Source organism: Rhinolophus sinicus, chromosome 8 (genome assembly GCF_057876585.1).
Source record: "Rhinolophus sinicus isolate RSI-liver-muscle chromosome 8, RSI-T2T, whole genome shotgun sequence".
Taxonomy (NCBI): domain Eukaryota; kingdom Metazoa; phylum Chordata; class Mammalia; order Chiroptera; family Rhinolophidae; genus Rhinolophus; species Rhinolophus sinicus.
Genome location: NC_142508.1, coordinates 79,284,124 through 79,298,917, shown reverse-complemented (window position 1 = coordinate 79,298,917; position 14,794 = coordinate 79,284,124). Strand labels below are relative to the sequence as shown.

Sequence of the window (14,794 nt, the reverse complement as noted above, 5' to 3'; positions counted from 1 at the left end):
GACTTCCGTTTTGTTGACTTCAGTCGTAAGGCGGGCCCTGTGTGTCTGTGCAGGGCGTGGCGGGGACAGAGGTATGTTAGTCCTCTAGCACAGGACTTCCGGTAGACTTTCTGTGACAATGGACATGTCCTAGACTACAGTGCTGAACAATACAGAAACCACTGGTCACATGTGGCTGCTGAGCACTTGGAGTGTGGCCAGTGTGACTGCAGGACTGAGTGTCCAAATTTTACTTAATTGTAATTTAATTTCATTAGTCACATGTAGCTAACGGCTGCCATATTGGGTAATGCTGCTTTTAGAAGCTTATAAGATAGTGGGAGATACAGGAAACTAATAAAATGAAAAGACAGCAGAAATAATTGAGGGGTAAGCTTCCTGATGTGGGAATCCAGAGGAAGGAATTTAACTGGGGATTGGAAGGGACTTTATAAAAGAAGGTATTTTTTTGAGATAGAATTTTAAGGCTGAGAAGAATTTTGAAGGTGGAGAAGAGAATATGGCTGTATGTATATCCTTAGTCAAGTGAAGCAAGGCAAAACCATAGCCACCCAGATATTATCATCCTTACATCTTCTCAGAGAGAAGAAAACCATTGCCTTACTTATTAAGTGAACATAAATAAGGCAGTGGTTTTCTTATATATTCCTGGGATCTAGAAGACTTTCGTTAGCAGAAAACAAAACAAACAAACCAACAAAACAACAGAAGAAAACCATTGCCTTTGCGTAGAGTTATGTATCATTCTATTGATTCTCTGTTCCTATTCATCTCATACTTGCTCGGACTAACACAGTACTTGGCATGTAATTGATCCCAGTAAATGTTTGCCAAGTTGAATTGAACAGGACCTAAAAGAGTAGATGGATTGTTTTTTGTCCTTGGAGTTTGTTTGTTAGATCGTTTAGTATTTACTTAGTATTCTAAAATGGTTAAAATTTATGTTCGTTAATAAGTAAAGTTATGGACCATGTTCTCTGAGAATTGTTGCCTTGGTAAAGAGAGTATACGTGGAAAAGGAAACGAAAATATGTTGACAGGAGCATTGGTTACAATTTGTGATCCTAAGAGAAAGAAATAGATTTGAGGTTTTGAACACTTACTGATGAGAACGTGGCCTGCAGCATTTTTTCCCTGAGTGTCACGTAAGCATTTCCAAATAGCAATACAGTGGGATACAAACCCTGAAATCCTGTACCGCACGGTGAAACCATTGTTTGACTCTAAAATAAAATAAGAAGCCAAACATGCAAAAGCCATCGCTGCTACATTCACATCTCCCTGTTAGACTTCAGTAGCTGTTGGTGAAATATCAACTCAGTATTCAACACTCGTGGCAACTCTGTTAAGTTAGTGGTTATGAGTTTTGTCTGTGTTTTGTTTCTTTAGACAAAGTAACATTTCTGCTTTGTTCTGTCCTCTGCCTATGACCTGTATGTACCTTTCCTCAGTAAAAAGATTCGTGGAAAATCACTTATAATCTCTAATCTTGAATGGGAATGGGAATTATTATCATGATGTCAATTTTATATTTGGTTCCAGGTCCAGCAGTTTAAGCAAGATCCACGGCCAACCACGTGTCTTCACTCTGTTTTCAACGCGCAGACAGGTGATGAGATCCTGTCCTGTGAGGAGTACGGTCACCTTCAGGTACAAAGACAAGCTCACAGACCTTCTTTTCTGCTTGTTCTCTGCGTCCTAGAGGCTCTGAGGCTACTTACCATTTTTTAAAAGTATATTTCATAAATTCACAATACCAGTAGAAATGCACGTGAAATGAGGCATGAAATGCTCACCAGCAGGCTGAGTTAGTTGTGATTGAATATCCAGCCTGACTGACCTCTCGGTCTGCAAGCAGAAAGGGCAGCTGGATAGATTCTAATACTCAGAACTATCTAGAAGGAGGAATCCTGGGCTTGTTTCAGTGACAAAAGCATGTCCTTGTTATCAAATTTGGAAGAATTTCAGCACTTAGGAGCGAGGGAATAAGAGACAATTGGCAGTGCTATACGGCAAATCAGAGGTTTCTGTTCCATGACGGTTCATTTTTCATATATCAGCTTTCAATCAAGCTAAAAACATCACTCACGTGAAATTCCAAAAGGCATCTGGAGTCTATAAATTCTCTTATGTAATATATTCAATTTGACACTGCTGCTAAGATTTGACACTGTAGGGTTTTCTGCTTTGTTTTTACTTCTTTTTCTCTCCCCTTTGTGTGCTGCTTTTAGCTGTACATCCTGCTGCCTTGTTTCTACGACACAAATAGTATATGTGCTATTTATCTTTAATGGATTTTCTTCCTGCGCATCATTTGGCTCTGTGACCTTTAGGACAGAATACTTACTATCATATACTTCTTGCTACAATATGAGTGTTTGCTTTTTATCGTTCCTCTCGAGAGAGATCCGAAATGTCTTACTTTAGGGAGACTCCCCTGCACACAGAAAGTGCTGTGTCCCATTTCTATACAGCAGAAACTCTTATACTCATTAGTGACCAGTTCCTTTGAGGATTATTATGACATAAATGTGTAGTGTCTCAACCTTTTCCTTATAATGATCACTTAATTAGGTTTTATGTACCTTTTGCCTTGATGAATATGTTTACTATCTGAAATAAGGTTTTCAGAAGTCAATGGCTCACGTATTTGTGTATTCCAGAAATTCAGCTCAGTGCCTGGCACATAGGGGGGTTTCAATAAATGCTGGTCAACCAGCTAGTTGGCAGCCCCTGTACAGGTTGTCACTTACTGATATTTTCTCACAGAAACACCCCAAAAGTCAGAGCAGAGAGCTGTTAGGTGTAGCCCTAAATTGCTGTCTGTAGGAATGAAATTTTTCCAAAGTCATTTCTGACAGGCCAGTGTCCGTGCTATAATAAAATACTCGGGCGCCTGACAGTGCACCGAAGCCTTTCTACATCATGTTCTGAGGAAGGTCACTCAAAAGTTTATGTCACTCGAAGTGACCTAAAACCAGAACCCGGTATCACTTTGTGTGGCCCCTCTGACCCCACTGGACAGTGAGGCCCAGGAGACCAGGAGACACCCAGGTGGTCCTGGTTCCTGGGAGAGCCAGCAGCAGCGCCAGGCCCTCGTGGAGCAAGACGCTCTGTCCACGCCTCCGTGTCGTACGTTTCCTGCCCCATCCTAACATTCTGTCCCTTATCAGGAGGGATAGAGGGGAGGCAAGGGTGACACAAAATTCCGTCTTGCTTTGTCTCTGTTTTTAATGCAAATTAGCAGTATCCTGGCGCGATAAAACATTTTCACTGCTTCTTACTTATTTGTTTATTGTGTAGCCGCTTTATGGGGATATAATTCACATGACATACAATTCACCTATTTAAATTGTATAATTCAGTGGTTTTAAGGACACTCATAAAGTTGTGCAGCCGCTGTCATAATCGGTTTCAGGACATGTCATCACTCCGTGAAGAATGTACGAATGTACTCATAGCAGTCACTCCCCACCCCCCCAACTCCCCAGCCCTGGGCATTTCCCATAAATGGAATCATAGTATGGGGGCTTTCCTGACTGGCTTCTTTCACTTAGCTCAGTGTTTTCAGGATTTGTCCATGTCCTAGTGTTTCTGTCTCACTGCTTGTTTACTTGAGACAGTTCACACGTCGTGTTCAGGATTCTGTGAGAGTCAACTTTTGTTAAAGTGGACGTTACTGTCTTCATTTTTTTGGTTTAGATGTTATAATGTCTAATACTGTTTTTAACAGACTAATAAACTAAAAGAAGAAAAAAGCTAATTTGTTTCTAAACTCATTTGTTCAAAAATGTATTTTAAATTACATGCTTTGCCATTGATTAAAATTAGCATGTCCCTGCAGTTGCTTTTATAAGTATTGTATTCTCTGAAAACAAGCCTGTTTTCAGGATGCACTGTTTATTGTTCATGGTGTGCTGGTGTATGTAGTCCCAATGTCTTAGTGGCCAAGTAGCTTTTTCATTTACATCCGTTTGAAATGGATAGGCATTACATAGCTGCCTGTGGTGCAGAACTATTCCAGTGTAGGGGTACTTCAGTCCCAAGTTGGAAGATAAATCTTTGAAAACAAATGTTCTAGAAACACCTGCTAGAAGTTCTGCTTGTAGCCATTTCCCTCATCAGGTGTTAACCATCACAGTGAATTTGAGGATTTTAGAGTTTTATATGCAAAGCTGGGATTTTATTATGAGCTAAATCCACAGCTCCTTTATTTCACAGTAGCAAGGGAAATCGTTTTTATGTGCCACTATTAAAGCAAATGACTTACAGTTAGCTTTCACATTTCATTTCATAATATTTTTGTTGTTTCCTTTAACTTTGTCACTTTGCTATTTGTTTTCAGATAAATGCGGTCTCACTCTATCTCCTTTACCTTGTGGAAATGATCTCCTCTGGACTTCAGATAATCTATAACACTGACGAGGTATGATTTCTTCAAATTCTTTAGAACTCAGTAACATCTCTGAGAATACCTTTTTTTTCTTTTTTACTTTTTTAAACTTACTTTTAGTCTCATAAAAATGGATTATTCTTAAATTCATATAGTCAGATACTGGATTTGAGATATTGGATTGAGTAATACATTCAAGATTCCTGTTGATCCAACGTGGGCCCGGCTTGTTGCAGAACTGAGAAATATCTTTCTATCTCCAAAGTCTTAGACTTATGTAACATTGTATGGGCATTTGAGATTCCAAATCTTATCATCTGGTGCAAAACAGTGCTTTATATTTTTCTTAATTCTTAAGATGCACAGTCCTCATGAACAGTAAGAGATACGTCATTGAAGAATTATAGTTGAAACATTGGCAGGATTTAAATTTTCTTTTTGTATGGTACAATATTAGGTTCTCATTTTAGGCTTTACATTAGAATAACCATGTGTAACCGTATTCATAGTAGTAACGTAATAATCAGATGAATTTCAACATGTTAAAAAAGTGTTGGTAAGCAGGTAGGCATTTGGATTTCAAATGGTACCTAATTGTTCTCATAAATATCTGAAGATCCTGTTACTGCACGTGTCCTTATGTTTCATTCCTTTTCTTTTAGGTCTCTTTTATTCAAAACCTTGTGTTTTGTGTAGAAAGAGTTTACCGTGTGCCTGACTTTGGTGTCTGGGAAAGGGGAAGCAAATACAATAATGGCAGCACAGAGCTACATTCGAGGTAACTCGCTGATTTCTGAGTGTTGTTGTTGTTGTTGTTTTTTTTTAATTTTAAATGTGTGCATTTAAATATGAATAAAAATCAGAGTATTAGATTAGAACTGTGGTTTCTATAATTTTCATCTATTTTTTTCTGTATGTGATACAGATGAAATTCACTTAAAATTAAAGCAAAAGAGCCTGTCTGGGTGCCCATAAACAGATGCAGGAAAGGAGCAGGGTATTTTTCCCAGCCTCCCAAGGTGTCCCTGCCTGCATATCAGCCTCCCATCCACGGTTCAGCCAACTCATTTGCTTTCTCTTCTTTGCAGTGATGAGCTTTGAAAGACCAAGTACATTCAAACTGCCAAACACCAGCGTATGTGCATTGCATGTGAAATTCCCTTTCATTATAGAGCTGATTTTTATCCTGATAAGATGTTCTTATCTTTTATATAAAACTTAACATTCATTGTTTTCTGTAAGAGGTGTGATCAGCATCTTGAGCTGTAGTTTAGTTGGTTTGAATAAACAGCAGCAGCGGATGACTGATGTTAATAGTTTATGAATTTCACTTACTCCTTAGGGTCAGGGAAATAGCTTTAGTGACTCATTGCACCTTTCAAATATTCTAAATTTATGCTCAGGAGGTCATCATTTAACTAAAAAGTGTAGCTCAATTAATCCTATCCATTTCACACTGAAAGATTGAAGAATTTAAAGGTTATTAACTTTAGGTCAGCTTAGATCACTGAAACTTAAGTGAAGTAGAGAAAGAATTTTAGGAAACACTGGTTAACAGGAATCTGCAGCTCTGTACTTTTTTGGATAGAAGGACTAATCACACAAAAAATTAAGCTGATATATTTAATAAGCGAAAGACTGGCTCGAGATCAGCAGTTGTATCACGTCTCTAATGCCTCAGTTTTCTTATCTATAAAATGAAGGTAGTGATAGTTTCTACTTCATAAAGTTGTAATGATTGTGTTAACATTTTATATTTGTGTGTGTGTGTGTGTGTGCATGCGTGTGTGTGTGTGTGTGTGTGTGTAGCATTTGAATACCTGGCATGAGTAAGCACTAGAATACAAGTGTACGCTCACATTTCAGAATATTTTAATAACGAAGATTGAAACAAAAAGGACCTTCGGATTAACTAATATACAAACACCTTTCTATAAATTTTATGATTCATATGGGACATTTTTATAATAGAGGGCGGACCAGTAGCAATCAGTGGAGGAGTCAATGAAGTAAAGGAATAATATGTGGGAAAGTTCAGTTCAGATATAAAACAAATTCTGGCAAATAAAAAAACAGGAAGATATTGTTATATTTCAGCCGTCATCCAAATTAAGTTCTCAATTTCCAGATTATCAGTCAAATTGTAAGAAAGTGGATTTGATTAGAAAACGTAATTTAGTATTTATGATTTATCAGCCCCTTCTGCTTTTTAATGAGCAGACATTATTTTCAGTATAAAATATTTGGAGTAGGGGTTTTTCTGTTTATAAAAAGAGTAGCACAGTAAGTCCTCACTTACGTCCTCGTTGTTGATGGGTTCTGGGAAACTGCAGCTTTAAGCAAAACGACATAACGAAACTAATTTTAACACAGGCTAATTGATATAAACAAAAGTTCAGTTCCTACAGCAGATTTTTGGTCACAAAAACATCACCAAACTGCTATATAAGGACCCCAAACACTTCTCAGATAAAACATTGAAAGCAATTGGAGCTTTACATATGCTTAGGAAAGATGAATAAAAACAAGTAAGGTAATGATTTTCCGTTCAGGGTGCAAGGTGGGACCCCACCCTGGTCAGGGCTCCTTTCCACCGCAGGACCACTCACACCCACGCTCACTCATCCTGGGACTGGGGAGACACTCCCACCTCCTAACGTGCACAGCTTCGGAATGTGGAAGGAAACCGGAGACCCCAGAGAAAACCCACGCAGACATGAGGAAAACATGCAAACTCCAGTGGCCCTGCTGGGAACTGATGTTTCTTTTTCTCACCAGTGTTACAATGAAATGACATTGAGTGAAACAATGTTATTTGAGGACCTGCTGTAAACACAGAAAGAACCTAGGGTAGAAGTTACCATGAACTCTAGAAAATGAGGGTGCTGGAAGGTCCCTAATGAAAAAAAAGAGGCTGCAATTTGTTTTCCTGTAACTAAGGTGCCAGTCTTTACATTGAACCGTTAAAGATTTTATTTCAAGGCTTGGGAGTTCATTATGTGATGTGCTTTGCTACCCTTTGCATGCAAAACTAATGTTACTTTTTGCAGGCAAATTTTATTGGAATAGATGGGAAGTGAAGTTTGTCATTTAGATTTGGTTTTATACATTTAATGTTTTTCTTCTAATTTTCCATAGTATAACACTTTACAATTCCCCAGAATAACTGTAGACATTTTCTTTCCCCAAATGTTTCTGAGCTAATCTCCACAGCCTGTTTTGGATGTGTCACTTCTGGGTCTATTTTGAAACTGCAGGAGAACTTGGCGCTCATGGATGCAGTGATGGCAGTGGTGGTGGGAGGCCAGGATCTTTTTGTGCTCATGCCTGGGTCGTGGAACATAGGGGTGCCACCAACCAGGGATTAAGTCACAACTCTTAGTCTGTTGCTTCTGTAAGACACCCCAGAACTGTCTATGCCTAGTTGGATCTGATCTTTACTGCTTTGTGCGGTGTCCGTGTTAGATCCGTAAGCTTGAAACAGTGTACAGTAATTCTTGCTGTAAGTACTCGCTGCCCTTTGCCCTCAGACTTTCTGTGCCACTCTCCCTCTCTCTCTCTCTGTGCTTCGCAGGAGTCAGAGAGAACAGATCATAATCTGGGATTGTGATACCTTGGTGCACCCTAGGGCACTGGCCATGGTGACTGGCTTGGTGACTGTCCCTTCCTTCCCTTCCTACACTGGGCACAGTCCTTCTAAAATGCACTCTGATCAGAGAAGAACACAGCCCTGGGCGCCCAACATACACACACACACACACACACACACACACACACACACACACACACACACTATTCTGAACTCAGAGGCTCCCTCTTCAGCATCCGTGCTCAGTAGTCCTTTAATAATTGCAACCAGTGACACTGTACAGCTAAGAATATCTAAGTTGTTTTACTGTATCACGCTGCATTTGAAAGTCTTAAAGAGCTTTTCTAAAGTTTGAAAGAACAGCAGCGTGTACTCGCTCGTAAGTTTCAAGGACATCTTCATTTGCTAGTCAGTGCAGCTTGATTCAGCATAACGCTTTGGGCAGGCCCTTCCTGAGCTGCCCTTTTCAGACCCAGGTTTGCTGGCATCCCTTTTCGGTCAAGTTCTGGAAGTATTTACTATTTCTTAGGTAACCCCGTGACTGTTTTCTGACAGGTGATGTCATTACACTTGTCCGAACCCCATTCGAGCAGGAGCCTCACCCTTCGCGGGCTTTAGTTTAAGGATGCATTGCTCTAAATGGACCATGATTCTCTTCAAATGTTTCCTGAACCACCATTCCCTGCTCTCCTGACTTCTCTGTTCACTTGGCTCTTCTCAGACTCCTTTCAGTTTCTCCTCGGGTGTCTGGAACTCTCTCAGATTCTCCGCTATTCTCTTATTTCTTCTCGAAGTCTTTTAATAAATGCCCATGTATTTAAAAATCATATATTACCTGATTATTTACATTGCCTTCGTATATCATTTTGGTGTCTGTTTATTGTCACAGTAATTCTTTACCCCCAGAATTACATATTCAAGTAATGTTCTCAGCCGCTGCAATATTAGCTCACACATTTTAATTTTTATATGTCCCTCTCCTCATTTATGTAAGGATATTCATACTTCTTAGGGCCACCTTTAAGCCCTTTAAACCCAAGTCCTTTGTTTTGGCAAAGAGATGAGTCTTCTATAAATTGAATTAAATCCCAAACATAACTTTGAATTTTTTTGGCTATGGGAAGCAAAAAGGAAACTGTACTTAATAAATTAGTAACGTGGATATATGTCCAAATGGAAAGAAGAGTTTTTGAAACATTAACTGCTAAATTTTACATTTCACAACATAATTTCAGATTTTACTTTCTTAATTCTTATATTTGCAAGATCGTAGAAGCAAAGCGAATTTAAATCTGATTTTGTGAGGGTTTTTTTTTGACGGTTTTATGTTCTGTTCTCTTGGCTTTTCCAATAAGGAAAGCCATAACTGAAATGTCAGATGAGTAACCATCACAGCACCACTTTACTCAGCTTAAGATGCTTTTAGTGACCATTTTATTCCACACAGTGCTTTTTATCTAAAGTAACTCCTTAATCTTCTTCAGACATTTTTGATATTCCAGTTTTTGAGCTAGAATAGAAGCATCTATCCATCCATTCTGCTTCATGTATTTTTGCCATACTGAACAATTCACGCACATCCACTAAAACCGTGGTGCTGTAACGTCCTTTTTCTTTTAGGAAGTGTGATTGGGTAGCTCGGGGATTTAAAGCATCATGTTAATGAGCAGGGGATTGTGAATTTAGTTCCTATGTTTGCCATTCATTTTGGGGGGATTACATGGTGGGTTATAAATCACCGAGTCCAAGCCCATCATCTTTTGTAGAAAAGCTTTGATTTATGCAACGGATCACCTTATTACAAACTGTCTCTCAAGCAGACATCACTTTATTTTAAGCTCTCTTAAGTGAATGTTGAAGTAACACCTTGCAAAAATCAAATTGGTGAATGTTCTATTGATAATAGTTACCTAATATTCACATATTCAAGAGCTAAGACTAATTTAGTTTTCTGAGACTATCTTGTGCTAGTAAAATATTTTTAATTCTTACAACATTATGCATTACATTCACCAGTAAAATGTAAGGTCACGTGAGGAGTGTTTCATTTTCTAAATAGCTTGCTGTTGCCAGAGATTTAAATATCCAGTGGGTAATAAAATAACATATTTGTACATTTCAGTTAAGTCCAATTATTTAACCAATTGCATCGGGAAAGAAAATTAAAGTGGAAGGAATTTGACATTTACTCGAGGCCAGTACGGTGTTCGTTTCTGTTTAAATGCTTTATGTAGAAGACAATTTCCAAATCCATCCCTCAGCTGTCTTTTGGCTCCATTGTTAAGGACAGATCCTTGGGCTAGCTACACTGTGCATCTCCTCCAGTACACAGTTTCTTATGTACTTGCCTTTGAAGAAGTTATTTTCTCTCACTTCTCAAAATACTGCAGTGTCTTGCTAGCAGATGTTCCTCACACTGTAAGTGGAGGTTTTCTGATATTACTCAGCTAAGAACATGTAAATCTGTGTGCCCTGGGCTAACAGGGATCTCATGGGACGTAAGGAGCACATTGTTAAGCAAGAGCGTGAGGTAGCCATGAGTGTCTTGCATGAAATGTCGGCCTACGTGACACCTAGGAGCTGTCCAGCACGTAGGTTCTGATATTCTGGATTCCTCGCTCAGGTCCTGCTCTGTTTCCCTTTGTAGTATGCGAGGCGGCTGTGATTGGCCTCCTCGCTCTGGGGCGTCAGAGTTAGGGGCCTGACTTAGGTTCTTCCCTGGTTACCTATTGTCACAAATAAGCCACTCCAAATTGGAAGCACAGACAGCAATCTTGTGCCATTATTCGTTCTCATGGTTCTGAGGCTCGATGAGGCGAAGCTGGGTGGTTCATGCTTAGGTTCGCTGTGTGCTTGCCGTCAGCTGTGGCTGGGCTGCAGTCGGCCTGAAGGCGTCCTCACTTAGGGATAGATTGTTGCCTGGGACCCTGGCAGGAGCTGTGGGCCGAAAAGCCTGTATGAAGTTTTTCCATACAGGCTTCCGTACAGCATGGTGGTGGTATTCCAAGGTCAAGCATCCCAAGGGCGAGGGCCAGATGGGAGCTGAAACGTTTCCCATCTATTCACTCTCCTGTAATAAAAATCATGCTCACCTGAGAACATGTCATGTAAACAATCCATAGGAAATGTAGGTCATGATGACATGAATAGCGTACAACAGTGGTTCTCAAATGTGTTCAAGCTCCTGAAAGGCTTTGTAACGCTGATTCCCAGAGAGGAGTGAGAACTGGCATTTCTAAGCAGTTCTGGGGTGATGCTGCTTCTCTGGGGATCCCACTTTGTTAGTCACTGCCTTAGAGAAAAGCAGACATGATGACAGATCATTAATTTTAAATGCTATTAATGGTACATGCAGTTGCTTTTAGAAAAAATATTGCTTTAAGTAAAATACAGTGGCTATTAGGTCTAAAATACTTAAAAGTTGATAATTAGAAGATGACAATGTCATATTTTAATGAAATTTGAGCCTTCCCATTTTTTAGCACTATAGTATGTGCAATTTGAGAATCCCAAGGAGTACACATTTTATTATAAAGAGAAGAAAATAGCAAGAAATGAGAGCTATGGTGATCAGTTGTTTCGTAAGCATAAAATAATACCTATATTATTAGTCCCTGAGCAGCGGGTATTTGAATGGATATATTAATCCACACTCATGGTAAATGTATGACGTGCGAGATCTTTTTAAGGCTCAGAGTTGACGTCAGAAAAGCTCTTTTATATTGATCTAAGCTAACGATGCCTGAGCTGGTTATTACTGTGTGTGTCCTCATAATACACCTTCCTCTAAAGTCCATGCTTTTTTTCCCCTGAGTTAGTGAATATAAATGATTCTGGAATTAAAACCACTCCCATCAATAGTATGACCATTTGTCTAGATCAAGCTGAACTTAGAAATATTTTTCCCGAAAGATCACTAACCATGAAAAAGAAAAATTAAAATACTGAAATGTCAGACTAAAGTCTCTTAGATATTCTTCTTATTACGGAAGTTGTTATAAGTGTTCATAAAGAAACTTGCTTGTGAATATTCATCAGATAATGGTTCTTATTTTTGTAGCCAAATATATCAGAGTTATAAAGTATTTTCTTTTCTCTTTCAGCTCTATTGGCTTAGCAAAAGCAGCTCTGGAAGCAATTAATGGATTTAACCTCTTTGGCAACCAGGTAAAAAAAAAAGAAAAAACAGTCATAGCAACAACAAAGTTGGATTCTCTTTTTGGAATTATGGGTTTAATTAATTTGGCCATTCATTAACCAAGTCATTACTTATGATTCGAGAAGATCTGAAATTTATGTAGCTCATGGTTGAACAAGCTTCCCTTTGAATATAATTTGCCAGTTAAATTTTAGTTTTCTAACTAAAAAACATTGCTTAATTAAATAAAATCTCTTGATAAAGAATTCTCATTATCTTTGTTCAATAACTTTTCCCTCAACTCTCTTGATGAGCTTTCACATTTTAAAATATTTCTGGCTTTACATACCATGTATTTTCATGTCAGTTCTCATGTTGATTTCAATTTAATGTATATCCGTGTCTACCTCTTGTAGAGGGGAATTTGTGTAATGTGTACACCCAGAGATTTGTAAGTTTTGATCCTAGCTTAACCCTCAACTGGCTATAATCATGTGTCTAAATCTCATATTCTTTGGAATAAAAGGGAAACCCTGAGGATTGCCTTCAATTTTTATAAGATCTTTGACCAGTTTTTGTACCTCATCCAGTGACCATGGATTGAGTTGTTGATAGAAAGTAATAAAACGTAAGTAGACAGGTTACTTCCCTAGATCAAGAAGTAGGCTAATTTCCTTTAGCAGTTTTTATAAAGATTTCTAAGATGGAAGGGCAAAGAAAGATATTATAATTAACTCTAAGCTATTAAAATGCTGTCAGTAAAGATACATTTTAGGATGTTATACAGACATGTGAAATGTGACATGGCTTTTGTTATGGCAATTTTAATACCATGTAGCTCAAGTTTTACTTTAAGAAAGTTCCAACTTGGAGTGTGGCAGCACTCCCTATGTACAAACTCTTCTCTTCCCACTCCACCTTCCCCTGGAGGGTGGTCTCTGCTTATATCCAAGACATGAAGAACGAAGAATGACACAGACATGAAAGGACTGGGAAGAGGGGAGCAACATCTCATTCTGGGGGCCCAGGAGGTGGCTCTAAATCACCCCCTTCACACACTCTTCCTCTCTCAAGCCCTCTGGCTGGAGAAATGGAGGGATCAGAGCTCATGCGGATTTAGGAGTATGTGAGCCTGGGAAAACCATGTGTATTAATGTTGTGCCTCTCCCGGAGATTCCTGGAGCCTCTGGCCCTGAACTCCTGGCTTGTAGGAACATTTCTCTCCCTGAAGAGTCAAACTTGTGGAAATCCCCCATGTATCTTTCAATATTTTTCTTTCCTTTTCCTGCCTCACTATCAATACATTCGTTTAAATGTGTGAATGTGTGTATAAGTGTGTGTGTGTGTGTGTGTGTGTGTGTGTGTGTGTGTATTAGGGAGAATGAGACAGAGAGACAGAAAGAGAGAGAGAGAGAGAGAGAGAGAGAGAGAGAGAGAGAGGTGGATAGATAGGTAGGAAGGAAAGAGTAGGCGGGCAATAAGGCATAGGAATGGCATTGCAGAGTTATTCACAATAGCCAAGATATGGAAGCAACCTAAGTGTTCACTGAGGGATGAATGGATAAAGAAAATGTGATGTGTATATGTATACACAGTAAATATTATTTAGCCACAAAAGAATGACATCTTGACATTTGCAACAACGTGGATGTCCTTTGAGGGCATTATGCCAAATGAAATAAGTCAGAGAAAGACAAAGACCAGGTGAGCTAACTGAAGTGTGGGATCTAAAACAAAACAAATGGCAGATGAAATAAAATTTCCAAAGCCAGTCAGATGTTCTATACGACACATACTCATAAAACACCCTTTCATATTCCTGTCTTTAATTAGAAAAATCATGGTACTGACCAAAGAGCAGAGGCTAGAACCTAAAAGGTGAGGACTAGGGAGGTCGCTCGTGTCACACCAAGTGTGCAAAGCAATGCAGACTGCCCAGCTTCTGCAATCTGCAGGCTCACAGTTAATGTGTCTGATACTTTAAAGTAGGTGATAATTAATTCCATACGTACGTCCTCCTTGATGACATTTTAAAAGCTATTCCTATTCAGAAGCCATATGCCTGAAGCACGGTCTGTTTTTTAAGACTGGAAACAATGTAGTTACCTAGCCTTCGACCTCAGTGTTAAATCCGGTGATGTTATGAGATTTTTTTCCCCCTTGTGCATGTTTCTTAGAGGCTCTCAGAGAAAGAGACCCAAACAAACACTTCGATGAATTTAGATAAATAAGCCATTTATTTGTGGCTAGAAAATAGAAATTGGCTGTTTACATTAATTAAATAATGGCAAGAATTGCCAAATTTGCCATTGTACTTCATTATGTATAGATTATCCTACTTAGAGTGTATCTTTAAAAATTCAACTGAAAGCCGACTGATAGGGCTTGCAATTACCTTGATCATCAGCCTAAGGGTCAATGACAAGTCCTATTATTTTGTGGACTTACAGGCTTCTAACATCTCATACCCACTCCTTTCTCCACTGTTTTGTTCCAACACCCCTACTTGCGCCCCTTTTGCCCGAAACTCAGATCCTCACTCTGGGCCTCACCTTTCCCACGAGGTACCCCGAGTTACCTATTTTGTTTTCTCCTGTTACCTTTACAGGTTCAGTATCGTTATTGTTCTTTCCTCTGAGCCACTCACTGGTATATGGACAGCCTGTTTGCTTTG

General features: G+C 39.0%; 1 protein-coding gene across 4 annotated transcripts in view; it reads left to right on the top strand.

The window, feature by feature from the left end:
• The window catches only part of PHKB (phosphorylase kinase regulatory subunit beta), a 122,337-nt gene that overhangs the window by 34,072 nt on the left and 73,471 nt on the right, over nt 1–14,794 (top strand). For all 4 annotated transcript variants that reach the window (XM_019731864.3, XM_019731865.3, XM_019731866.3 and 1 more), the window contains 4 exons: nt 1,543–1,650; nt 4,346–4,426; nt 5,056–5,171; nt 12,086–12,149. In XM_019731864.3, coding sequence (XP_019587423.1) covers nt 1,543–1,650; nt 4,346–4,426; nt 5,056–5,171; nt 12,086–12,149 — 369 coding nt within the window. The remainder of the gene's footprint in view (nt 1–1,542; nt 1,651–4,345; nt 4,427–5,055; nt 5,172–12,085; nt 12,150–14,794) is intronic.